Source organism: Oncorhynchus gorbuscha, linkage group LG02 (assembly GCF_021184085.1).
Source record: "Oncorhynchus gorbuscha isolate QuinsamMale2020 ecotype Even-year linkage group LG02, OgorEven_v1.0, whole genome shotgun sequence".
NCBI classification, from domain to species: Eukaryota; Metazoa; Chordata; class Actinopteri; order Salmoniformes; family Salmonidae; genus Oncorhynchus; species Oncorhynchus gorbuscha.
In genome coordinates, this window is record NC_060174.1 from 57,791,484 (window position 1) to 57,818,690 (window position 27,207).

Sequence of the window (27,207 nt, forward strand, 5' to 3'; positions counted from 1 at the left end):
GAGCATCCTGACGGGTTGCATCACTGCCTGGTTGCATCACTGCCTGGTATGGCAACTGCTCGGCGTCTGACCGCATGGCACTACAGAGGGTAGTGAGTACGGCCCAGTACATCACCGGGGCCAAGCTTGCTGCCATCCAGGACCTCTATACCAGGCGGTGTCAGAGGAAGGCCCTAAAAATTGTCATAGACTCCAGCCACCCTAGTCATAGACTGTTCTCTCTGCTACCGCACGGCAAGCGGTACCGGAGTGCCAAATCTAGGCCCAAGAGGCTTTGAAACAGCTTCTACCCCAAAGCCATAAGACTCCTGAACAGCGGCTCCAGACTATTTGCATTACCCCTCCACCTCTTCTATGATGCTGCTACTCTCTGTTAATATCTATGCATAGTCAATTGAATAACTCTACCTACATGTACATATTACCTCAATTACCTCGAGATAGGTGCCCCCGCACATGGACTCTGTACCGGTACCCCTTGAATACAGCCCTGCTATTGTTATTTACTGCTGCTCTTTAATTATTTGTTATTCTTATTTCACTTTTTTTTTGTATTTTCTTAGAACTGCATTGTTGGTTAAGGGCTTGTAAGTAAGCATTTAAGGTCTACCTACACCTGTTGTATTCAGCACATGTGAGAAATCAAATTTGATTTGAGGTATTGTCTCTCTATTCATATGAAAGGTTTTTCTTTATTCCCTAAAATATTGAATGTCACTTGATTTGATTAGGTAGAATACTTTGAATTGATTTGAGGGCATGTGTGTTCAAATGGGGGGCATGTGACCCAGAAAAATGAATGACAGTGCTATTCAACCACTCCAGTGGACTATCAGCAGCATTTGTGGAAAGTGAAGATGTACCTTTGATAATGTGTTAAGCTAGATGCAAACAGAAACTTTAGGTTAAGAAGTGATAGTTGATTATTTTTACATCCTTTGAGGTAGATCTCTGTTGGAAAACAAACCGTCAATAGGCGTTTTGAAGCTATGACATCATCAAGGAAATAAACATTGAAATAATTAAGTTAATCTGTCAAATGTGAAATATTTCTACAACCAAGCCAAACCACAGTTTTGATTCTGGCTGATATAGTGAACCGACCACTCTTGATTATTCTAGCTTCCCTGCTTGTCTCTGAAGCAGGGTTGTGGTGGTTGGGAAAGGGTTGTTGCACCCTCGGCCTTGGATCCCACCACTGCCACCAACTGCCCTTTCCCTTCCTGCTTTATCAGCACAGACTCAGCAGTCCTGGTAGCTGCACTCTGAAGAAACCACCTCTGGCCTCTTGGCGAGGTTACATTTTCCTACTTCCACCACCTTACCGGTGTAGTCTATACACAGCACGCTTCGATGGCGCACCCCCACACCACATGTCCTCGAGCATGCCGACCAGGGACCCATCTGCCAGACAGGGCAGGGCAGGTCCCCACACGGCCGGATATCTACCGGCCGCAGGTCCTCATCACAGGAGAAGGACAGGGTGCCTGCCCCGTCCCGGCACTCTACGTTCCTTCTTGACCAACCTGAACCACAGCTCTTGGAGCACTCGGACCACTCCCCCAGAGCCCACTCTGAGCCCCCTAGTGGCAGAATCGCATGTAGCAAAGCTCTACCCTCAGCTCCAGGCTTGGTGAAGGGGACATCCCTGGGGAGGAAAAAGCTGTACTTGACCCTAGGGGTAGAGGCGTCTCCGGCTGTGGACAGGAGTTGGACAGCGACTGCCTGTCGGAGCTTCTGGTAACTCAAGACCCTCTCCAGGGTGGTGGAGGAACCACTGTACCGGAGTACAGCGCCCAGGACTGGGATGTCCTGCTCTGCTGTGGACACAGAGAAATTCCCGTTCAGGATGTAGGAAACCTCTGTCTTCAAGGCCAGGTAGTTGCCGTCGTGTCTGATCCCGCGGTGGCTCTTTTGCTTGATGTCGATGTTGGTGGCCCCAGCCGGAATGGTCACAATGTCGTTGTAGCCAAAACTGTGTTGAATTCAATTAAGACAGAGGAAAGTTTCAGTTGAAAGCTTATACTTATCTACAGGATGTATGCTAATGACTTTCCATGACCAGCATTTGAATGCTTTCTATGACACCAGAATCATCTTGAAAAGACGTTAATCAGTCAACCATTTTCACGAATTCAGAGAAACAACTGTGCCCTCAAAGGAATTGAATCCTGAATATATTTATTTTACTCACATGGCTTTATTCATCGATCCAGTGATCTTCCTGCAGGTTGTTCCATCACCCCCACACATGCCACATTTGTCCAGCTTCACACTGGAGCCGATCACCTGATCGCAGCCAGCTTTGACACACTGTCCCTGGACACAGATGGAGGTGGTGTCTGGGCCACAGGTGGTGCCATCAACAACCTGAAACAACATAGAAAAACATGCAACAACATAGAAAACATGCAAAGTATTCGCCTCAACTCCTAGAGCACTGTAAATCAAGCGTGTTGATGAGTTGGAAATGAATCAACCCAGTGATCAAAACTAGGCAAAACTGGTACCTGGTTATAATGATGTCATTTCAACCAGCTGGGAACTATTTCAAATTTGAGTCGAGTTATAGCTACCTTGGCCTCGAAGACTTTGAATTCATTGCTGCCTCTTGCTCTGCAGAACAGTTTGCACCTGTCCCTGGGTGAGACACCGTTGTATTTGGGGATCCACTGCTTGATGTTCCCATGGATGTCCAGGTATCGGTCGCTGTTGTACTTCTCACACTGCTCATCTCTGAAGCTCTTACCTGGGAGAACGAACATGGCATATCATTATCAATCCTATCTCTACTGATGACATTCAAGCATGTCAAGGAAACTCTTATACTACTAATTAAACTAGCCGTTCATAACGCTTTTCACAACACATTAAGTGCGTGCCATCAGGCCACTACTTTACTACCTCATATCTACAATACAAAATCCATGTGTACGTGTGTGTAGAGTGCGTGTGTTTGCATATGTATGTGTGTATCTGTGCTTGGGTGCCCGCCCAATGTAATTGTTGAGGTGTGGATATATTGATCAGTTATTGATTTGGATATAGTGATTCATTGTTGGTGTTAATTTACCATGCTCATCTTGGCAGGCCTGTATGTGACAAGTCTGGTACTTGGCTCTCTGTCCCGCACAGTATGCTCCTCCGTTTTGTGGCTTGGGATCAGTGCATTCTCTCTGGGAAAACTCCACCCCTCCGCCACATGACCTGGAGCATGACCCCCAGGGGCCCCACACACCCCAACCTCCGTCCACAGGCTCCTATAAGATACAACCAGACAGACCAATCAGTAATTAAATCAATTAAATTGTGCTTAGAACCCTTCAACTGTTGTCACAAAGTTTACAGGCTTTGAGTGAACATGTGAAATGAAATTATTCACACTACAAAAATGGAATCTCTACCCTCAGTAATGAAATACCCTACCCGTGTCATTTGAAAACAATTACTATATGGCAGTCTTGATAAGAGTTTTTCTTTGCTTGGTTAGGGTTTTTAGTTTGGCATCTCTTGTGACATATAGTGGCCTGCCCTGCAGTCTGCCACGCGTGTAACTGCCTCTTGTGCGTACTCACAGCTCCTGGCATGTGCTACTAAGACACAGCATTTCATTTATCTGGGGTTTTTACGAGTTGGCTGCAACAACTCCTCTAACAGCCAGAGTGTCTGGAATCACAAGCTAGTCCCTTGGAACAGGCTTGGCTGTTTTTAAATATACTTACTTTTTAAAGGCCTGAACAAAATATACTAAGCCGGGCCCTCAGACTGACATTTGGGGGTCTGAATAAGAGAGGGATTTATTATTTTTAGCTGCCACGCGACAGGGCTGGTACTGGGGTCTGGCATAGGGCCAGGGCCGGATGGGGGCACATGACAAAATGAGACTACATTCTATTTCTGAAGATGAAGTATTGAAACAGACGGGAACCAGAAACTGTCTCTCACCAAAGCAGTGAAAAGAAATAACACCTGTCATGGTCAAGTGTAGACAGTGAGAGAAACAGAGCGCAAGAGAGAGAAAGTCAGAAGAGAAAGACTGCAAGAGAGAAATCCTGTAGGCTATGACATAAACACTGCATACAAAAAGCTAAAGTAGGTAGTAAATCGTTGAGGTAGCCTATTTAAGCATGTTTTTTTCAGGCAGGTAAGAGGGTTCATAAATCACACAGAGACTGGAGGAGTTAGTGCCTCAGACACAATCATCCGATCCCTATGCAGAAGGATGGAGGATTTTAGCCAGTCACTCAGACAGACAGAGCGAGAATCAGAATGGTTCAGAATACTGTTGAAGTCGGAAATGTACATACTAATACATTCAAACTCAGTTTTTCACAATTCCTGACATTTAATCCTAGTATAAATTCCCTGTTTTAGGTCAGTTAGGAAAACCACTTTATTTTAATGTGAAATGTCAGAATAATAGTAGAGAGTGAAGTTTACATACACTCAATTAGTATTTGGTAGCATTGCCTTTAAATTGTTTAGCTTGGGTCAAACATTTCACTTAGTCTTCCATTTTGTCCCAATCCTCCTAACAGAGCTGGTGTAGCTGAGTCAGGTTTGTAGGCCTCCTTGCTTGCACACATTTTTTCAGTTCTGCCCACAAATGTTCTACAGGATTGAGGTAAGGGCTATGTGATGGCCACTCCAATTCCTTGACTTTGTTGTCCTTAAGCTATTTTGCCACAACTTTGGAAGTATGCTTGGGGTCATTGTACAAGGGCGGAAGGGTAGCCTAGTGGTTAGAGTGTTGGACTAGTAACTGGAAGGTTTCAAGTTCAAATCCCCGAGCTGACAAGGTACAAATCTGTTGTTCTACCCCTGAACAGGCAGTTAATCCACTGTTCCTAGGCTGTCATTGAAAATAAGAATTTGTTCTTAACTGACTTGCCTAGTTAATTAAAGGTAAAATTAAAATTTGGAAGACCCATTTGTGACAAAGCCTTAACTTCCTGACTGATGTCTTGAAATGCTGCTTCAAAATATCCACATAACTTTCCATCCTCATGATGCCATCTATTTTGTGAAGTGCACCAGTCCCTCCTGCAGCAAAGCGCCCCCACAACATGATGCTGCCACCCCTGTGCTTCACGGTTGGGATGGTGTTCTTTGGCTTGCAAGCCTCCCCCTTTTTCCTCCAAATATAATGATGGTCATTATGGCCAAACAGTTCTATTTTTGTTTCATCAAACCAGAAAACATGTCTCCAAAAAGGACAATCTTTGTCCCCATGTGCAGTTGCAGACTGTAGTCTGGCTTTTTTATGGCGGTTTTGGAAGCAGTGGCTTCTTCCTTGCTGAGCGGCCTTTCAGGTTATGTCGATATAGGTCTCGTTTTACTGTGAATGTAGATACTTTTGTCCCTTTTTCCTCCAGCATCTTCACAAGGTCCTTTGCTGTTGTTCTGGGATTGATTTGCACTTTTCACAACAAAGTACATCAATCTCTAGGAGACAGAACGCATCTCCTTCCTGAGTGGTATGACGGCTGCGTGGTGCCATGGTGTTTATACTTGCGTACTATTATTTGTACAGATGAACGTGATACCTTCAGGCATTTGGAAATTGATTCCAAAGGATGAACCAGACCTGTGGAGGTCTACACTTTTTTTTCCTGTGTTCTTGGCTGATTTCTTTAGATTTTCCCATGATGTCAAGCAAAGAGGAACTGAGTTTGAATGTAGGCCTTGAAATACATCCACAGGTACACCTCCGATTGACTCAAATGATGTCAATTAGCCTATCAGAAGCTTATAAAGCCATGACATAATTTTCTGGAATTTTCCAAGCTGTTTAAAGGCACAGTCAACTTAGTGTATTTAACTTCTGACCCACTGGAATTGTGATACAGTGAATTATAAGTGAAATAATCTGTCTGTAAACTGTTGGAAAAATTACTTGTGTCATGCACAAAGTAGATGTCCTAACTGACTTGCCAAAACTATAGTTTGTTAACAAAAAATTTGTGGAGTGATTGAAAAAATAGTTGTAATGACTCCAACCTAAGTTTATGTAAACATCCGACTTCAACTGTACATATAGTACCTCTCTTTTCTGCTGATCAGTCACTGCAGCACAGACACCTCCCTGACAGGTGGTGTTGGTCCCAGCTCCAGCCCCGGCCCCAGCCCAGCAGAGCGTGCCATCAGCCCAGGGCAGGCTGCCGTTCCGGGTGGTGCAGTGTGGCTGGCCCTCCTCCCGGCACCACAGCTGGCTGCAAGTCTGGTCCTCTGGGGTGTCCGGACACAGGCTGAACTCCTCCCCGAAGGCCTGCTGGCACTGACGGTCCAGGTTGTAGGAGACACCAGGGGGATCAACAGGGAGAGGGAGAGTCTGCTCTGGAGGATCCAACAGACAGTCACCTGAGAGAGTGGAACATAAAGCAGGCACAAATCAGTCAATCAAATTGATTCATAAAGCCCTTTCTAGTTCAGCCGACAGTCACCTGTAAAGAGACACATTTTTATTTATTCAGTCAGTTGAGGATAAATGATTGCGTACAACGATGGTCTAGCTACATTAACATACAGGCACAGACCCATCAACAGGCATAAAAGTTCCAGTAAGCTCAGGGGTGACAAAATGTCAATAAGATCTGGAGGACGTGTTAGTCAGTGACTGACATTTGGGAGATCTGTACATACTGTATTATACTGAAGGTGTTAAGAAGACTTAGGGGGGGGCTAAAGCTCTGATAAAGTTGGGAGCACACGTTCCTCTTCTATCAATCACCAGGAAACGACAACTGCAACTGGGTGCCAGTCCGCCTGAAGCACGTGAAATTGGACTGTTATGTTTATTTTTTGCAAACCTAAAACAGGTGTACAACAGTTTTAGCTTGAGGGGGCTATTTCCATAGCAGAATGGAATCGCCAAATACACAGAGATGTGTTTAAGGGAAGATACATTCTTTGCCTCTAAAGATTTTGTTGCCAGAAGGTAACATCATATCCAGTGGCTGAATCGGGTGATAGAAATGGTTGTTGATCATTGCCAAACATTACATTTAACTTTAGACTTCTGAAGCAGCTTCTCTTCATGAACTCTATGTAGACAAATATACTTTAACTCTTGGCATTGATGTGCATGTCAGACAGAAGAGTTACTGCCTCTCTGCCCTGGTACAGTATGTTGCTTAATCCTATTTTGTTAGATCTTTTTAGTGCTATGGCCCCTTTAACAAAGGAGAATTCTGCAACATCAGTCCACTATATATCTGTGGCAAGGCCGGTAAAGACAACATGTGCTTGGCTACACTCGTTTTCTCTTCTCTGTGAGGGAAAACAGTTGTTAAAGCTGGAATGTGTGACTCACCAGCAGATGAGGCAGAGAGAGAGACAGAGAGATTATTTTATTACAATGTATATTGTATATATTGTTGCTTTGGCAATATTGACGCAATGCTTTTTTCATGCCAATAAAGCAACTTGAATTTGAATTTGAGAGAGAAATCAAAGTGAAGATTGAAATATCGATGGGGGATAAAACATTGACTGAAAAAAATGGATGCTATTTCGCAACACAAATATCTGCTTTGCCTTAGATTTTCTATCTTCCATTCTAGGAGCAAAAACATTCATCTTGAGATGCCTTCTCCCAGCAATCTCAGGCATGTCTGCTGTGTGTGTGTGTCATCTGAATTATTACAGTGCTGTCTGTGTCTCTGCCCTGCCATGAGCAGACAGAAGTGAAGAGAAGAGCCTCTCACTGCAAAGAGAGAGGAGCTTACTCTCCAAGGACTGTTAGTTTGGACACTCTCAGCAAAATTACAAATAGTGGTTTTCAGAAACCATAAATAGAGGTTGATGGAGCGCGTTTAGGCAGAATGGGCTTTTTAAAAAGAGAGAGAAATAAAATAAACTTGTGAAATGTTAGGGGTTCATATTATATAGGGATTTCTCCCCACTCTCTGAGTCCTAAATTACATAGCACACTCTCTGTGGCAGGTGTCTATTAACTGCATAATAACAGCCTATGGCCCTTTAGGACAAATGTCTCAAAACTGTTATTCAAACATAATGAAACCGGAAAAATGTTTTCACTCAGATTCAGTTTGTCTGGAATGCTACCTCATGACCAAAACCAAATGAAAGCTGGGAACCACATGTTAACCAATAAGAACAAACTGTTGATGCAATTATGTTCGTGGGTAGTAAGTAGTGCATCGGGGAATCATGATTTCAGCCAATACATCTGACTCAATACATCTACACTCGATACAGTGGTTAGAGAGAATCGAATAGAATAAAAGAGTAGAGACGAAAGCACTGGGATAAAGGTTTAAAGGGTAAGTTATCCTACCATATCCATTGTCGAAGAACTCTGTGACATAGCGGGCGCTACATGGCGACCATGGCAAAGTCTTGTTGAGGCTAAAGAACACAGACGCCATCATGTGTGGCCCATCCAGGTGTCCGAACCATCTGATACAGTTATTAGAGTCGTCATGAGGCATGCTGAGTACATGACCTGAGGAGATAAAGAAGAAGATGCTGCTGAGAGCTGACGTATGGCTTACATCATGCACTTTTCTAACTTTATTTCTCATTTAAGCTAGTTGGATGGTTTTGTGGTTTACAAGGAACCTAATTATGATATTAACTGAATGAAAACAAGAGGCAAAGCAGGACAGCCATCACAAGTGACTCAGGAGAAGTACGAGACATCCATCCACATTGGCCTTTACTCAAGTTTCCTACCTTGTGAGATAGGAAACACACAAGTATGCAGTTTGTTCCATAGTGTGTTACTGTAACATACCATGCCCATATTTCTATAGCGTATTAACATACCTAGCTCGTGTGTCACGGTGTAGGCGGCCTGCAGACCGTTATCCTCTATTACAGAGCAGCTTCTCTTGGGGTCACACATGGTGCCCACGTCAGCCACCCCCAAGGTGTCACAGCTTCTCTGACCACAGATGTCCTGCATAGGGGGTACAGGGAGAGAGGACATGAGGACTTTATCACAATGGGAAAGAGGACAAGATGAGAGAAAAAGGGCGAGAGGAGTAGGGATCTCACATCTCATCTGCCCATAGATATCCTACATGGGGTAGAGGGAGAGGAGAGGAGAGGAGAGGAGAGGAGAGGAGAGGAGAGGAGAGGAGAGGAGAGGAGAGGAGAGGAGAGGAAAAGGGCTAGGGGATTAGGGAGAGTAGGAAGAGGAGGGACACATTTCAGACACTGATATCCAGACATTGCTACGTTTGTTCCAGACAGAGGGGGTTTTCCCCCTAAAAGTGAAGCTCTTGCCAGCAAAACATATTTGTCAGTGTTTCCATCGTAAAATGAAGCAAATACATGGCAGCCAGTAGATTTGGGGAGAAAGAAAATTTAACTGTGTGGTATCTAAAGCACACAGTGAAGGGGGATTCAGTATAACAAGGCCATTTAAGCTCTAGTTTCAGTTACACTTACAGACAGGCATCCCCAAAAAAGGAGACTGGAAGGGCAAAGGGGCATGTGCTCTGCACAACACAGGGATGATGGGAGAATAGGCTGGTGGTAATGGCTGGAGCGGAATGGGTGGAATGGTATCAAATACATCAAACATATGGTTTCCATTCCATTTGCGCCGTTCCGGACATTTTTACGAGCCGTTCTCCCCTCAGCAGCCTCCTGCGCTGCACAGGTGGAGCCCTATCTGTGCACGTGCCACCCTATCTGTGCACGTGCCTGCTTTTCACACTAAACAGAGCCAAACCAAGCTGTACCGAGCATGGCCTGGTTTTGCATCCACCATAGTTGCTGGAACCATACTGAAAAGGATAATGTTAAAATAAAATGTTTGAGCTAGTACTGTTTGGTCAGCACAAGAGAGTAAAAGGGTAATAGGGTTCATCTCACCTGCCTGGTGAATTGGATAGTTGTGTCCTAGCTTGCTGGGTGATTGAGATGGAATGGCTAATGTTCTAAGTTCTCACCTGTCTGGTGAATAAGATGGCTGTATCGTAGTGTTCCAGGTGCCTCTGGCTGGAGGGGTTGAAGAGCTGCTGCCAGTTACAGAAGTTCCTGAGGGCCATTCCTCCGTTGCTGGACACCTGGGGCCCTACATCTTCGTCCTCCACCACCAGCATCTTCACAACCACCAGGCTCACTGAGTTCTTCAGACTGGGGTGGCGGTAGACCCGCGCCGCCACTGCCATCAGAGTCAGTAGGTAGTGCTTTAGAGGGAAGAGAGAGATATGCCTTGTAATATATAATTTAGTAGAACTGTCAGCATTGACAGTGACACATATATTACGGAAATGTGGCTCATGCGGGAATCGAAACCTGGTGTTGCCAGCACCATGTTTTAACCAAATGAGCAACTGGAAGCACATGTGGAAGCATGGGAAACAATGACCTAACCAATGATCTCTAACACCCAACTAGAGGTCGACCGATTAATCGGAATGGCCAATTAATTAGGGCCGATTTCAAGTTTTCATAACAACCGAAGATTGATATTTTTGGGTGCCGATTTGCCGATTTTTTAAAATATATTTTTTTATAACTTTATTTAATTAGGCAAGTCAGTTAAGAACACATTCTTATTTTCAATGAAGGCCTAGGAACGGTGGGTTAACTGCCTCGTTCAGGGGCAGAACGACTTTTTTTTGCTTTTACACACTGAGAAATTAATTCCCCTCTCAGCAGGACAATAACCTAAAACACAAGACCAAACCTACACTGGAGTTGCTTACCAAGAAGAAAGTGAATGTTCTTGAATGGCCAAGTTACAGTTTTGACTTAAATCTACTTAAAAATCTATGGCAAGACCTTAAAATAGCAATGATCACCAACCAATTTGACAACGCTTGAGGAATTGTGACTGATGGGCAAATGTTGCACAACCCTGGTGTGGAAAGCGCTTAGAGACTTACCTATGACTCAAAGGTGCTTCTACAAAGTACACTGCTCAAAAAAATTAAGGAACATTAAATAACATTAAATACTTTTTTCTTTACATAGTTGAATGTGCTGACAATGGAAATCAAATTTATCAACCCATGGAGGTCTGGATTTCGAGTCACACTCAAAATTAAAGTGGAACACTACACGCTGATCCAACTTTAATGTATTGTCCTTAAAACAAGTCAAAATGAGGCTCAGTAGTGGTAGCGCCTGGGCATGCTCCTGAGGGATCTCCTCCCAGACCTGGACTAAAGCATCCGCCAACTCCTGGACAGTCTGTGGTGCAACGTGGCATTGGTGGATGGAGCGAGACATGATGTCCCAGACAGATTTTCACCTTGTCAGCTCCGGGGATCTGGTCTTGCAACATTACAGTTAACTAGTCCAACGCAATAACGACCTGCCTCTCTCTCGTTGCACTCCACAAGGAGACTGACTGCCTGTTACGCGAATGCAGTAAGCCAAGGTAAGTTGCTAGCTAGCATTAAAATGATCTTATAAAAAACAATCAATCATAATTAACTACACATGGTTGATGATATTATCTAGCGTGTCCTGCGTTGCATATAATCTGACTGAGCATACAAGCATACAAGTATCTAAGTATCTGACTGAGCAGTGGTAGTCAGAAGCAGGCGCGTAAACATTCATTCAAACATTCATTCAAACTGGAAACCACATATCCTGAGTCTGCATTTATTGTAGCTGGGGATTTTAATAAAGCTAATCTGAAAACAAGGCTCCCTAAATTTTATCAGCATATCGAGTGCGCAACCTCGGCTGGCAGCATTCTGGATCATAGCTACTCTTAACTTCCGCGATGCATACAAAGCTCTCCCTCGCCCTCCTTTCGGCAAATCTGACCACGACTCCATTTTGTTGCTTCCAGTCTATAGACAGAAACTAAAACAGGAAATGCTCATGCTCAGGTCTGTTCAACAATAGTCCGACCAATCTGATTATACGCTTCAAGATTGCTTCGATCACATGGACTGGGATATGTTCCGGATAGCCTCAGACAACAACATGAATGTATACTCTGATTCGTTAAGCGAGTTTATTAGCAAGTGCATCGGTGATGTTGTATCCACGGTGACTATTAAAACCTTCCCCAACCAGAAACAGTAGATTAATGCCAGCATTCGCGCCAAACTGAAAGCGCGAAGCACTGCTTTTAATCATGGCAAGGTGACCGGAAACATGATCGAATACAAACAGTGTAGCTATTCCATCCGCAAGGCAATAAACTAAAAAACCTCTTTGCTCGCTTTGAGGACAATACAGTGCCACTGACACGTCCCGCTACCAAAACCTGCGGGCTCTCCTTCACCGCAGTCAACGTGAGTAAAACATTTAAACGTGTTAACCCTCGCAAAGCTGCCGGCCCAGACGGCATCCCTAGCTGCGTCCTCAGAGCAGGCGCAGACCAGCTGGCTGGTGTGTTTACGGACATATTCAATCAATCCCTATCCCAGTCTGCTGTCCCCACATGCTTCAATATGGCCACCATTGTTCCTGTTCCCAAGAAAGCTAAGGTAACTGAGCTAAACTATTATTTCCCCGTAGCACTCACTTCCGTCATCATGAAGTGGTTTGAGAGACTAGTCAAGGATCATATCACCTCCATCCTACCTGACACCCTAGACCCACTCCAATTTGTTGGGCCCCACAAGGGTGATTTCTCAGCCCTCTCCTGTACTCCCTGTTCACCCATGACTGCGTGGCCATGCACTCCTCCAACTCAATCATCAAATTTGCAGACGACACTACAGTGGTAGGCTTGATTACCAACAATGACGAGACGGTCTACAGGGAGGAGGTGAGGGCCCTCGGAGTGTGGTGTCAGGAAAATAACCTCTCACTCAATGTCAACAAAACAAAGGAGATGATCGTGGACTTCAGGAAACAGCAGAGGGAGCACGCCCCTATCCACATTGACGGGACAGTAGTGGAGATGGTGGAAAGTTTTATGTTCCTCTGCTTACACATCACGGACAAACTGAAATGATCCACCCACACAGACAGCGTGGTGAAGAAGGCGCAACAGCAACCTCGGGAGGCTGAAGAAATTTGACATGTCCCCGAAAACACTCACAAACTTTTACAGATGCACAATCAAGAGCATCCTATCGGGCTGTATCACCGCCTGGTACGGCAACTGCTTCACCCACAACCGTAATGCTCTTCAGAGGGTAGTGAGGTCTGCACAATGCATCACTCCCGGGGGAAAATTACCTGCCCTCCAGGACACCTACACCACCCGATGTCACAGGAAGGCCAAAAAGATAATCAAGGACAACAACCACCCGAGCCACTGCCTGTTCACCCCGCTATCATCCAGAAGGCGAGGTCAGTATAGGTGCATCAATGCTGGGACTGAGAGACTGAAAAACAGCTTCTATCTCAAGGCCATCAGACTGTTAAACAGCCATCACTAACATTGATGGCGCACGGCCATCCATATATTTGTATGTACATATTCTTATTCACTCCTTTACACTTGTGTGTATAAGGTAGTTGTTGTGAAATTGTTAGATTACTTGTTAGATATTACTGCACGGTCAGAACTAGAAGCACATGCACATTACACTCACATTAACATTTGCTAACCATGTGTATGTGACCAATTAAATTTGATGATATAGAGACACATGGCATTTTAATTGAATTCACAGGACATTTGAACAGTATTTAATCATACAAACACAACACAACTATCTGTATTACCCTTCATATGCTGACAAACTGCATATGTGGGGTTTGAACTTTCAATGTTTAGGTTTTCCAACCAGATAATTAACCATCTGAGCCACTGGGGGATAGCCCTGTGGCTTTGTTCAGCCAAATATGGTCAATCAGGACACAGAACACATAAAAATATACCCATCCTCTTCATATGCTGTGTACTTGTAACACTGTATTTCATGATTTTCTTTCTACATCACGTGTTGAAAGTCTTATTATTCACACCCCTTGACTTTTTCAAAATGTTGTGGTGTCACAGCCTGAATTTAAAATGGATTAAATTTAGATTTATTTTGTCACTGGCCTACACACTATCTTGTAATGTCAAAATGAGATGTTTTTTTATTTATTTGACATTTTTACAAATTAATTGAAAATGAAAAGCTGAAAGAAATGTATTGAGTCAATAAGTATTCAACCCCTTTGTTATGGCAAGCCTAAATAAGTTGGCGAGTAAAAATGTGCTTACCCAGTTGCATATGTTGCCCGGACACACTCTGTGTGCAATAATAGCGTTTAACATGATTTTCTAATGACTGCCTCATCTCAGTACCCCCACATATTTTTATTTAATTTATATATCCATTATTTTACCAGTTAAGTTGACTGAGAACACATTCTCATTTACAGCAACAACCTGGGGAATGGTTGCAGAGGAGAGGCGGGGGATGAATGAGCCAATTGAAAACTGGGGATTATTAGGTGACCTTGATGGTTTGAGGGTCAGAGTGGGAATTTAGCCAGGACAACAGGGTTAACACGCCTACTCTTACGATAAGTGCCATGGGATCTTTAATGACCTCAGAGAGTCAGGACACCCGTTTAACATCCCATCCAAAAGACAGCACCCTACACAGGGCAGTGTCCCCAAACACTGCCATGGGGTATTTTTTAGATCAGAGGAAAGAGTGCCTCCTACTGACCCTCCAACGCCACTTTCAGCAGCATCTGGTCTCCAATCCAGGGACTGACCAGGACCAACCCTGCTTAGCTTCAGAAGCAAGCCAGCAGTGGTATGCAGGGTGGTATGCAGGGTGGTATGCTGCTGATATGCGTACAGTTATGGGTAAGGTCCTTCAGTGATGCAGTGCATTTCAAACAGAGATTCAACCATGAAGACCAGGGAAGTTTTCCAATGCCTCGCAAAGAAGGGCACCAATTGGTAGATGGGTAAAAATAAAAAAGCAGACATTTGAGCATGGTGAGGTTATTAATTACACTTTGGATGGTGTGTCAATACACCCAATCACTACTGGCGTCCATCCTAACTCCGTTGCCGGAGAGGAAGGAAACCATTCAGGGATTTCATCATTAGGTCAATGGTGACTTTAAAATAATTACAGAGTTGAATGGCTGTGATAAGAGAAAACTGAGGATGGATCAACAACATGGTAGTTACTCCAAAATAATAACCACATTGACAGAGGGAAAATAAGGAAGCCTGTACAGAAGAAAAATATTCCAAAACATGCATCCTGTTTCTAACAAGGCACTAAAGTATTACTGCAAAAAATGTTGGAAAGCAATGCACTTCTTGTCCTGAATACGAAGTGTTATGTTTGGGGCTAATTGAGTACAACACATTACCGACTATCCTTCTTCATATTTTCAACCATAGTGGTGGCTGCAATATGTTATGGGTATGCTTGTAATCATTAAGGACTGCGTAGTTTTTCAGGATACAAAATGAATGGATAAGCACAGGCAAAATCCTAGAGGAAAACCTGGTTCAGTCTGCTTTTACACACTGAGAAATTAATTCCCCTCTCAGCAGGACAATAACCTAAAACACAAGACCAAACCTACACTGGAGTTGCTTACCAAGAAGACAGTGAATGTTCTTGAATGGCCGAGTTACAGTTTTGACTTAAATCTACTTAAAAATCTATGGCAAGACCTGAAAATAGCAATGATTACCAACCAATTTGACAACGCTTGAGGAATTGTGACTAATGGGCAAATGTTGCACAACCCTGGTGTGGAAAGCGCTTAGAGACTTACCTATGACTCAAAGGTGCTTCTACAAAGTACACTGCTCAAAAAAATTAAGGGAACACTAAAATAACACATCCTAGATCTGAATGAATAAAATATTTGTTATAAATACTTCCTGCTTTACATAGTTGAATGCGCTGACAACAAATTCACACAAAAATTATCAATGGAAATCAAATTTATCAACCCATGGAGGTCTGGATTTGGAGTCACACTCAAAATTAAAGTGGAACACTACAGGCTGATCCAACATTGATGTAATGTCCTTAAAACAAGTCAAAATGAGGCTCAGTAGTGGTAGCGCCTGGGCATGCTCCTGATGAGGTGGCGGATGGTCTCCTGAGGAATCTCCTCCCAGACCTGGATTAAAGCATCCACCAACTCCTGGACAGTGTGTGGTGCAACATGGCGTTGGTGGATGGAGGAAGACATGATGTCCCAGATGTGCTCAATTGGATTCAGGTCTGGGGAATGGGCGGGCCAGTCCATAGCATCAATGCCTTGCTCTTGCAGGAACTGCTGACACACTCCAGCCACATGAGGTCTAGCATTGTCTTGCATTAGGAGGTACCCAGGGCCAACCGCACCAGCATATGGTCTCACAAGGGGTCTGAGGATCTCATCTCGGTACCTACTGGCAGTCAGGCTACCTCTGGCGAGCACATGGAGGGCTGTGCGGCCCCCCAAAGAAATGCCACCCCACACCATGACTGACCCGGTCATGCTGGAGTATGTTGCAGGCAGCAGAACGTTCTCCACGGCGTCTTCAGACTCTGTCACGTCTGTCACATGTGCTCAGTGTGAACCTGCTTTCATCTGTGAAGAGCACAGGGCGCCAGTGGTTAATTTGCCAATCTTGGTGTTCTCTGGCAAATGCCAAACGTTTTGCACGGTGTTGGGCTGTAAGCACAACCCCCACCTGTGGACGTCGGGCTCTCATACCACCCTCATGGAGTCTGTTTCTGACCGTTTGAGCAGACACATGCACATTTGTGGCCTGCTGGAGGTCATTTTGCAGGGCTCTGGCAGTGCTCCTCCTGCTCCACCTTGCACAAAGGCGGAGGTAGCGGTCCTGCTGCTGGGTTGTTGCCCTCCTACGGCCTCCTCCACGTCTCCTGATGTACTGGCCTGTCTCCTGGTAGCGCCTCCGTGCTCTGGACACTACGCTGACAGACACAGCAAACCTTCTTGCCACAGCTCGCATTGATGTGCAATCCTGGATGAGCTGCACCACCTGAGCCACTTGTGTGGGTTGTAGACTCCGTCTCATGCTACCACTAGAGTGAAAGCACCGCCGGCATTCAAAAGTGACCAAAACATCAGCCAGGAAGCATAGGAACTGAGAAGTGGTCTGTGGTCACCACCTGCAGAACCACTCCTTTATTGGGGGTGTCTTGCTAATTGCCTATAATTTCCACCTGTGTCTATTGCATTTGCACAACAGTATGTGAAATTTATTGTCAATCAGTGTTGCTTCCTAAGTGGACAGTTTGATTTCACAGAAGTGTGATTGACTTGGAGTTACATTGTGTTGTTTAAGTGTTCCCTTTATTTTTTGGAGCAGTGTATTTTCTCAGGGGTGTGAATACTTATGTAAATTAGATATTTCTGTATTTCATTTTCAATACATTTGCAAAATGTTCTAAAAACATGTATTAACATTGTCATTATGGAGTATTGTGTGTAGATGGGTGAGAAAAAAAGACTGTTACACAACAAATGTGGAAAAAGTCAAAGGGTAAGAATAGAGAATAATGTGGTTTCTGAAGGCACTGTATGAAGTATTAAAATACATGTTTATTTTTATTATTAAATGCGTTTCAAATGTCCTATTAATGAAATTCTATGCAGATTGTTTACATATCAAGTTTTTTTTTAAATCTGGTTGTGTTTGTATGATTAAATGTTCAAATTCAAATGTCCTATGAATTTAATTAAATACAGATTGTCAACATATGAAGTGTTAAAAATATGGATGTGCTTGTATGATTAAATGCTGTTCAAATGTCCTACGAATTAAATAAGAATGTCCTGTGTCTCTACAGTGCATTTGGAAAGTATTCAGACCCCTTGACTTTATCCACATTTTGTTACTTTATAGCCTTATTATTTAAAATATTTTTAAAAAAGCATTCATCAATCTACACACAATACCCCATAATGACAAAGCAAAATAAGCTTTTTAGATTTTTTGCAGATATCACATTTACATAAGTATTCAGACCCTTCACTTAGTACTTTGTTGAAACATCTTTGGCAGAGATTACAGCCTCGGATCTTCTTGGGTATGACGCTACAAGCTTGGCACACCTGTATTTGGGGAGTTTCTCCCATTCTTCTCTGCAGATCCTCTCAAGCTCTATTAGATTGGATGTTGAGCGTCGCTGCACAGCTATTTTCAGGTCTCTCCAGAGATGTTTGATTGGGTTCAAGGACATTCAGAGACTTGTGTTGTCTTGGCTCTGTGCTTAGGATTGTTGACCTGTTGGAAGGTGAACCTTCGCCCCAGTCTGAGGTCCTGAGCACTCTGGAGCAGGTTTTCATCAAGGATCTCTCTGTACTTTGCTCCGTTCTTCTTTCCCTCATACCTTTCCCTCAGTCTCCCTGATGCTAAAAAACATAACCACAGCTTGATGCTGCCACCACCATGCTTCACCATAGGGATGGTGCCAGGATTCCTTGGGATGTGGCACTTGGCATTCAGGCCAAAGAGTTCAATCTTGGTTTCATCTGACCAGAGGATCTTGTTTAGAGGATCTTGTTTCTCATGGTCTGAGAGTCTATAGGTGCCTTTTGGCAAAATCCAAGCGGGCTATCAAGTGCCTTTTACTGAGGAGTGGCTTCCGTCTGGCCACTCTACCATAAGGACCTGATTGGTGGAGCGCTGTAGAGATGGTTGTCCTTCTGGAAGATTCTCCTATCTCCACAGAGGAACTCTGGAGCTCTTTCAGAATGACCATCGGGTTCTTGGTCACCTCCCTGACCAAAGCCCTTCTCCCTGATTGCTCAGTTTGACCGTGCGGCCAGCTCTAGGAAGTCTTGGTGGTTCCAAAATTCCTCTATTTGAGAATGATGGAGGCCACTGTTTTCTTGGGGACCTTCAATGATGCACATATTTTTTGGTACCCTTCCCCAGATCTGTGCCTCGACACAATCCTCAATCGGAGCTCTACAGACAATTCCTTTGACATCATGGCTTGGTTTTTGCTCTGACATGCATTGTCAACTGTGGGACCTTATATAGACAGTTGGGTGCCTTTCCAAAATATGTCCAATCAATTGAATTTACCACAGGTGGACTCCCAATCAAGTTTTAGAAACATCTCAAGGATGATCAATCTGAACAGGATGAACCTGAGCTCTGTTTTGAGTCTCATAGCAAAGGGTCTGAATACGTATGTAAATAAGGTATTTCTGTTTTAAAAAATGTCTATAAACCTGTTTTCACTTTGTCATTATGGGGTGGATTAATGAGGAAAAACGTAACGTAACAAAATGTGGAAAAAGTCAATGGGTCTGAATACTGAATACTGAATACTATTTGTCAAATACAGTCCTCAAATGTGAATTGCCATTAAATCCGGAGAGAAACATAATGTGGATGCATTCCAATCTGCTTTCCTATGCTTTATTGTGCATATGGTGTGGTAATATTAGGTCAAACGTTAATACATAATTTTCTAAATGCTCTTGAGTGTTGTGAAGACCTCCAAGACAAGGTAAAAATGTATATTGAGTGAACATCAATGGACTATTATGTTAAATTTAAAAGAAATATGCTCTGAATTTCATAACTCACATTTCATTCTTACAACATTAAGGGAATGTCCTGTGCAACCTAACTTAAACATTGTATGAATGTCATCACAACTGAGCATATTTTGTGGTTTGGTAACCTATCATAATTTACCCACACTGTTCCCACAACCTAATTGCATGTTCTTTGAACATGTAAAGAACTCAGAAACACTGTTTTGTCAACATTCTTGCAACATCAAATGAATGTTTTGTACACACTGATACAAACGTTATCTGAATGTCAAAACTACTCAACAGTTTTTGAGTTTTGGGAGAATGCTGTGTCTCTTGTTATGTCTTAACAATGTTCCCACAAAGTTCCCACAAATTTGTGGGAATCAACAGATGAAATGTGTTGTGGGAACATTCTTGTAACATAAAGTGAATGATTTTTGCACCCTTAAAGAAACATTGTGAAATCATCTGCACAGCTGGACACTTTTGGTGTTTTGGGAACATATATTTTGTCCCCACAATGTTCCCACCAGACTCTTCCCACAAGCTGATTAAACATTCTGGGAACCTTTAAAGAACAGATTAAATGTGTTATAGGAACATTCCTGCAACATCAGGCAAATGTTTTATACAAACATACAAACTTTTTGGGGAATGTTCTGTGGTCGTTGTTACAGATGTTATGCACAACATTTTAGCGAACGTTAGAACATTCCAAGGATATTTAATATAAAACATTTCTGATAAATACATTTGTCTGAATGTTTTTGTATGTTATATTCTTAGTGTTAGATACATCCCTAACTAGAACTTAATGTGAATCTAGGTTAATGTTATGGGAATGTTCCTGGGTTTGCTGGGAAGGAACTATCAATTGTGCACTACCTAGTTGTCAATAAACATTGAATCCTGGATTCATTTCACTGCTTAATTAATTGCAAAGAGATCTGACAACACACGCTCTGCAGGCAGTCAGAGAAGGGACCCAAATCCGTAAGCCAATTGGAATCAAATGTTTAAACATTTGTGTTTTTCTTTCCATCAATAAAATGGGTTGAAGACCACAAAAACAAAACTCCTCTTGGCTTCCTCTCATTCCCAGATGGTTTAAACTCAAACACAAGACTCTGTGCCAACATTTTTATTTACAGTTTCAGATAGACACAAACTTAGTCAGATTGTATAACATCACACGATATATTAAGACCAGAATGTCTCCATCTTTTCTGAGGTTATTAGGTATTGACAGAGATACTGTATATAGTGAGCTCCAAGAGTATTGGGACAGTGACATTTTTTTTTGAGCTCGGTACTCCAGTACTTGGGTTTTGAAATGGTAAAATTACTATGAGTGCAGACTATCAGCTTTAATTTGAGGAACTATTAAAAATTACAACACTTTTTGTACATAGTCCCCCCATTTCAGGGGAGCAAAAGTTTTGGGTCAAATTCACTTACATTACCGTTCAAAAGTTTGGGGTCACTTAAAAATGTCCTTGTTTTTGAAAGAAAAGCAATTTTTTGTCCATTAGAACACCATGAAATTGATCAGAAATACAGTGTAGACATTGTTAATGTTGTAAATGACTATTGTAGCTGGAAACAGCAGATTATTTTATGGAATATCTACATAGGCGTATAGGAGTCCAATTATTAGCAACCATTACTCCTGTGTTCCAATGGCATGTCGTATTAGCTAATCCAAGTTTATCATTTTAAAAGGCTAATTGATCATTAGAAAACCCTTTTGTAATTATGTTAGCACAGCTGAAAACTTTTGTACTGATTAAAGAAGCAATACAACTGTCCTTCTTTGGACTGGTTGAGTGTCTGGAGCATCAGAATTTGTGGGTTCAATTACAGGCTCAAAATGGCCAGAAACAAATAACTTTCTTCTGAAACTCATCAGTCTATTCTCGTTTTGAGAAATTAAGGCTAATTCCATGTGAGAAATTGCCAAGAAACTGAAGATCTCATACAACGCTGTGTACTACTTCCTTCACAGAACAGCGCAAACTGTCTCTAACCAGAATAGAAAGAGGAGTGTGAGGCACAATTGAGCAAGAGGACAACCTAACCAAATATCAACATTTGAAAGAGACGCATCTTCTGCTTGGATAGTTTATTTGATTTAGTTCTATTTTTTGTTACTTAGATTGTGCGTTGAGATGGAGACGTGAATCCAACATATCAATTATTCATTTTGTAGACTTAACTATCCAAGCAGAAGATGCATCTCCTTCAAATGTTTATATTTGGTCACTAAATATAATTACATTTGAAATCGACCAGAGCTTGAAACCCTAGGCCTATACTCTAAGTCTGTGTTCATGTCATAAGCAGGAATTCCCCTCGACCACACCCAAAACATTGGGGAAGACAAACATCACTGACAACGATGAGACAGGCTATAGGGAGGAGGTCAGAGACCTGACCATGTGGTGCAAAGACAACAACCTCTCCTTCAACGTGATCAAGACAAAGGAGATGATTGTGGACTAAAGGAAAAGGAGGACCAAGCACGCCCCCATTCTCATCGACTGCGCTGTAGTGGAGCAGGTTGAGAGCTTCAAGTTCCTTGGCGTCCACATCACCAACATACTAACAAGGTCCAAGCACACCAAGACAGTCGTGAAGAGGGCACGAAAAAACCTATTCTCCCTCAGGAGATTGAACAAATTTGGCATGGTTCCTCGGACGAAACACACATCACGACAGGAGAGACACCACAACACTACATCAAGAGAGGCTTAAGACACGTCATAGCATGGCAGCAACATGACAACACAGCATAGTAGCAACACAACATGACAACAACATGGTAGCAACACAACATGGCATCGGCACAACATGGTAGCAGCACAAGACATGGTACAAACATTATTGGGCAAAGACAACAGGATAAAGAGCAAGGAGGTAGCGACAACACTACATCAAGCAAAACAGACACAACTGTCAGTAAATGTCCGTTATTGATTCTTTGAATGAAAAGATGAAGATAACCTGTCCAGTTTGAGTGTTTTTTGCTGATCGTTCCAGTTGCTAGCTGCAGCAAACTGAAAAGAGGAGTGACCCAGAGATGTGTGTGCTTTTGGGACATTTAACAGAATGTGACTGGGAAAACAAGGTGTTGTATGTGGAGGATGAGGGCTGCAGTAGGTATCTCAGATAGGGGGGAGTGAGGCCTAAGAGGGTTTTATAAATAAGTATCAACCAATGGGTCTTGCGACAGGTATACAGAGATGACCCGTTTATAGAGGAGTATAGAGTGCAGTGATGTGTCCTATAAGAAGTATTAGTGGTAAATCTGATGGCCAAATCAAATCAAATGTATTTATATAGCCCTTCGTACATCAGCTGATATCAAAGTGTTGTACAGAAACCCAGCCTAAAACCCCAAACAGCAAGCAATGCAGGTGTAGAGGCACCTCTAGCCACTCGAGAGCACCCTTACCTGCCGATCTATAAATTGCGTCTCCGTAATCTAGCATGGGTAGGATGGTATAAGACTGTATCATCTGTATATAAATGGAGGAGAGAGCTTTCTACTGCCTGAGCTATGTTGTTGATGTGTATTGAGAAGAGCGTGGGGCCTAGGATTGAGCCTTAGGGTATCCCTTGGTGACAGGGAGTGGCTGAGACAGCAGTTTTTTTTACTTTATACACTGCACTCCTTGAGAGAGGTAGTTAGCAAACCAGACCAAAGACCCCTCAGAGACACCAATACTCCTTAGCCGGCTCACAAGAATGGAATGGTCTACCGTATTAGGGGCGGCAGGTAGCCTAGTGGTTAGAGCGTTGGAATGGTAACCGAAAGGTTGCAAGATCGAATTCCTGAGCTGACAAGGTAAACATCTGTCGTTCTGCCCCTGAACAAGGCAGTTAACACATTGTTCCTAGGCTGTCATTGAAAATAAGAATTTAGAAAGGTAAGAAAGGTAAAACATCAATAAAATCAAAAGCTTTGGCCAAGTAAATAAAAATAGAAGCACAACATTGCTTAGAATCAAGGGCAATGCAGACATCATTTAGGACCTTTAAGGTTGCAATGACACATCCATAACCTGAGCGGAAACCAACTGGGACTAGATACTATAGACATCAAGAAAGCCAGTCAGTTGATTATTGACAAGTTTCTCCAACACGTTTGATAAACAGGGCAAAATAGAAATTGGCCTATAACAGTTAGGATCAGCTTGATCTCCCCCTTTAAATAAAGGATGCACTGTGGCTGCCTTCCAAGAGAGGAGAGGCAGGTTAAAAAGGTCAGAGATAGGCTTGGCAATGATAGGGGCAGCAACCTTAAAGAAGAAAAGGTCTAAACCATCTGACCCATATGTTTTCTGAGGTGGTTAGAATAGGATGGGAGGCCAAGAGTCTGTATAACCTATAGAGAGTGGAAACAAACACAGTGTGTGGAAACAAACATAGTCTGTCCTACTATGAAATATGAAATAACACATATGGAATCATGCAGTAACCCAAAAAGTGTTAAACAAATCAAAATATATTTTATATTTGATATTTTTCAAAGTAGCCACCCTTTGTCTTGATGACACCTTTGCACACTCTTGGCATTCTCTCAACCAGCTTCATGAGGTAGTCACCTGGAATGCATTTCAATTAACAGGTGTTCCTTGTTAAAAGTTCATTTGTGGAATGTATTTCCTTCTTAATGCATTTGAGCCAATCAGTTGTGTTGTGGCAGGGTAGCAGTGGTATACAGAAGATAGCCCTGTTTGGTAAAAGACCAAGTCCATATTATGGCAAGAATGGCTCGAATAAGCAAATAGAAATGACAGTCCATCATTACTTTAACTGCCACAGGAAAGAAAGACCCATAGTTACCTCTAATGCAGAGGTTAAGTTCATTAGAGTTACCAGCCTCATAAATTGCTCCCAAAGAAATGCTTCACATACTTCAAGTAACAGACACATCTGAACAACTGCTCAGAGGAGACTGTGTGAATCAGGCCTTCATGGTCAATTTGCTGCAAAGAAACCACTACTGAAGAACACCAATAAAAAGAAGAGATTTGCTTGGGCCAAGAAACACTAGCAATGGACATTAGACCAGTGGTCTGATGAGTCCAAATTTAAGATTTTTGGTTCCAACCACCATGTCTTTGTGAGATACAGAGTAGGTGAATGGATTATCTCTGCATTTGTGGTTCCCACCATGAAGAATTGAAGAGGAGGTGTGATGGTGTGGGGGTGCATTGCAGGTGCCACTGTCAGTGATGTATTTCGAATTCAAGGCACACTTAACCAGCACGGCTACCACAGCATTCTGCAGCGATACGCCATCCCATCTGGTTTGCACTTAGTGGGACTATCTTTGTTTTTCAACAGGACAATGACTCAACACACCTCCAGGCTTTGTAAGGGCTATTTGACCAAGAAGGAGAGTGATTGGAGTGCTGCATCAGATAACCTGACCTCCACAATCACCCAAGCTCAACTCAATTGAGATGGTTTGGGGCGAGTTGGACTGCAGAGTGAAGGAAAAGCAGCAAAACAAGTGCTCAGGATATACTTCAAGAGTATTAGAAAAGCATTCCAGGTGAAGCTGGTTGAGAGAATGTCAAGTGTCCAAAGTTGTCATCAAGGCAAAGAGTGGATACTTTGAAAAATCTCATATTAAATATATTTTGATTTGTTTAACACTTTTTAGCTTACTGCATGATTCCATATGTGTTATTTTATAGTTTTGATGTATTCCCTATTATTCTACAATGTAGATTTTTTTTAAATAAATAAAAAACCTGGAATGAGTAGGTGGGTCCAAACTTTTGACTTTCACTGTATGTGCAATTTGTAAAATATGTTACGTATTTGCAAAATGTACAATATGTTATGAATATGCAAATGTATGATATGTTACAAATTCCAATTTTTTGTTGCTAACGTTTGGCTAGGTGGCTAATGCTAATGTTAGCCAGATGGCTAACATTAGCTAGGCTAGGGGATACTGTTACAGTTAGGAGTTAGGTTAAGGTTAGCTAAAAGGGTTAGGTTTGAGGAAGTGTTAGCTAGCATGCTAAGTGGTTCCAAACTACCTAAAAAATAGTAAATAGTTGAAAAGTTGTTAATTAGCTAAAATGCTAAAGTTATCCATGATGAGATTAGAACAAAGATTGCTAGACATTTGCATTATATGCCCACCCATCCACCCTCCTTTTGTTTTTGCCTTAAATAACCTTCTATCTTATGTTTAATATGTTTTTATTCATTTTACCATTATTTTACCAGGTAACCATACCAAGTAACACTAATTTAGTTTTCACGGATTTACATTTACTATATTACGCCTGGTCTATGAGACAGTTCCACAAATGCCATTTCAGGTGCTTATTTTTGCCTGGAAAATTAAACTGCATTGGAAATCCTTTGTGTGTAATGACGCGTTTGGACATGTGCCCATCACATTGCATCCAATGCAAAAATATATATAATAGTGTATTGGTTTATAATTTTTGTTAACGATATATTCCGTTTGTGGTTATCAATTTGTGTCAGTTCATGCCCTCACCTTTATTTCGTCTCCATAGAAATGTGTCATTGAAGCGTCGGCTACGACCAGCGTCTCGATATATCTTGGAGAGGAGACAAACCGTCGCTTCCGTCCCGTCGCTAGCTCAGCATCATCAACAGGATATGCAGTGCCGTCATCTGTGGCCAGACGGCTTTTATCCTTCACCTGATCAAAAGCTTGGAAAGTCTTGGACAAATTTTGTACTTCGGTCAAAACTCTCCTTTTTATAATGTGCACCTGCAAGAATGATCTCTCTGTTTTACCGTGGCCAATAACTTTGGGTTGAATTTGATACACATCCCCATGCGCTATGAAGAACCCTTGCATCCCGTGGCACAGGCTCACCGCGACAACAGATTCCTGGTCGGTGTCCACCTTCCCTGAGAAGAAGCAGCCTTTAAGCTCGTCCCCATTCCCCTCTGTCTTGATGATACCACCGGTAAAATGCCCTGATCTGGTTCCGTTGAAAAGCGCAGCCAGATGTTTCGATTGTATGTGCTGAATGGTTAACTTTGGAGCAACAAACGAGTCATCCGGAGTCAAATTCAATGTGAAGTCCTGGCCGAAAGCTGTCAATCTGAAGCTATGTTGATCCTCGCTCCTTTTCCAGAGCCGACCGCTGGTCTTCACACTGTTTATGACGGGTATGGTCTCCTCCGAGTGGAACAATTCCGACAGCACAACGTTGTTTAAGGACAGGGTTAATAAAGTGATATGTAAAGTTGAACCCATTTTATTACTATCACAAGCACCGTTTATATCAAAGAAACGATGTAAATGTGTGATAAGATATTTTTTTCTTCTTAATCTTCTTAATAGAGAAATTGCTATGAATAAAGAAGAGCGCGTATGACAGGTATCATACAGTCTTGAGTGCTCAACATAAAATTGCGCTATACATCTTAATTCTACTTAATAAATCAAAATTAAACAACCACCAATCACCTATAGCCATTGACATCTATAGGAGTTGCAAAACAGTAGGCTATACTAAAAATAAAGAATTATTATTATAGTTAGTTGAAGTCAGAACTCGAGACCTGTAGCAGACTGAATAAGCGGCGACTTCTCGTGACTGTGGTATTTATACAGCCTTGCTCTTCTTAAAGATAGGCCTAAGTGGTTTATTTTTTTAAATATAATTTGCTGCTGCTCTCTCCACCCCCTCGTGTTTACAGAAAAAAAAACATAAACTAAAATCAAATTGATCCAATGGGACCTCACTGGCACGCCCACTCTTCAATAGTTCCAACAGATATTCTAGACGAGACAGTCTAAACGGG

The 27,207-nt window shown here is 42.5% G+C and overlaps 1 protein-coding gene across 1 annotated transcript; it reads right to left on the reverse strand.

The window, feature by feature from the left end:
* Positions 1-546: 546 nt before the first annotated feature.
* Positions 547-26,934, reverse strand: LOC124005295 (A disintegrin and metalloproteinase with thrombospondin motifs 8-like). Its single transcript, XM_046314427.1, has 9 exons — positions 25,922-26,934; positions 9,924-10,163; positions 8,791-8,923; positions 8,300-8,467; positions 6,044-6,360; positions 3,074-3,260; positions 2,577-2,749; positions 2,195-2,370; positions 547-1,975 (listed from the first exon to the last, which is right to left on the reverse strand). The coding sequence occupies exons 1-9, from the start codon at positions 26,654-26,656 to the stop codon at positions 1,243-1,245; spliced, it is 2,862 nt and encodes a 953-aa protein (XP_046170383.1). The 5' UTR covers positions 26,657-26,934; the 3' UTR covers positions 547-1,242.
* Between the last annotated feature and the right edge of the window lie 273 nt (positions 26,935-27,207).

Coding starts and splice junctions, on each gene's coding strand:
- LOC124005295 (XM_046314427.1), bottom strand. CDS start 26,656: ATGGGTTCAACTTTACATATCACTTTATTAACCCTGTCCTTAAACAAC. Junction 8,924..9,923: donor CCATCTTATTCACCAGACAG/GTGAGAACTTAG, acceptor CCCCCTATGCAG/GACATCTGTGGTCAGAGAAG. Junction 6,361..8,299: donor GTTCTTCGACAATGGATATG/GTAGGATAACTT, acceptor CCACTCTCTCAG/GTGACTGTCTGTTGGATCCT.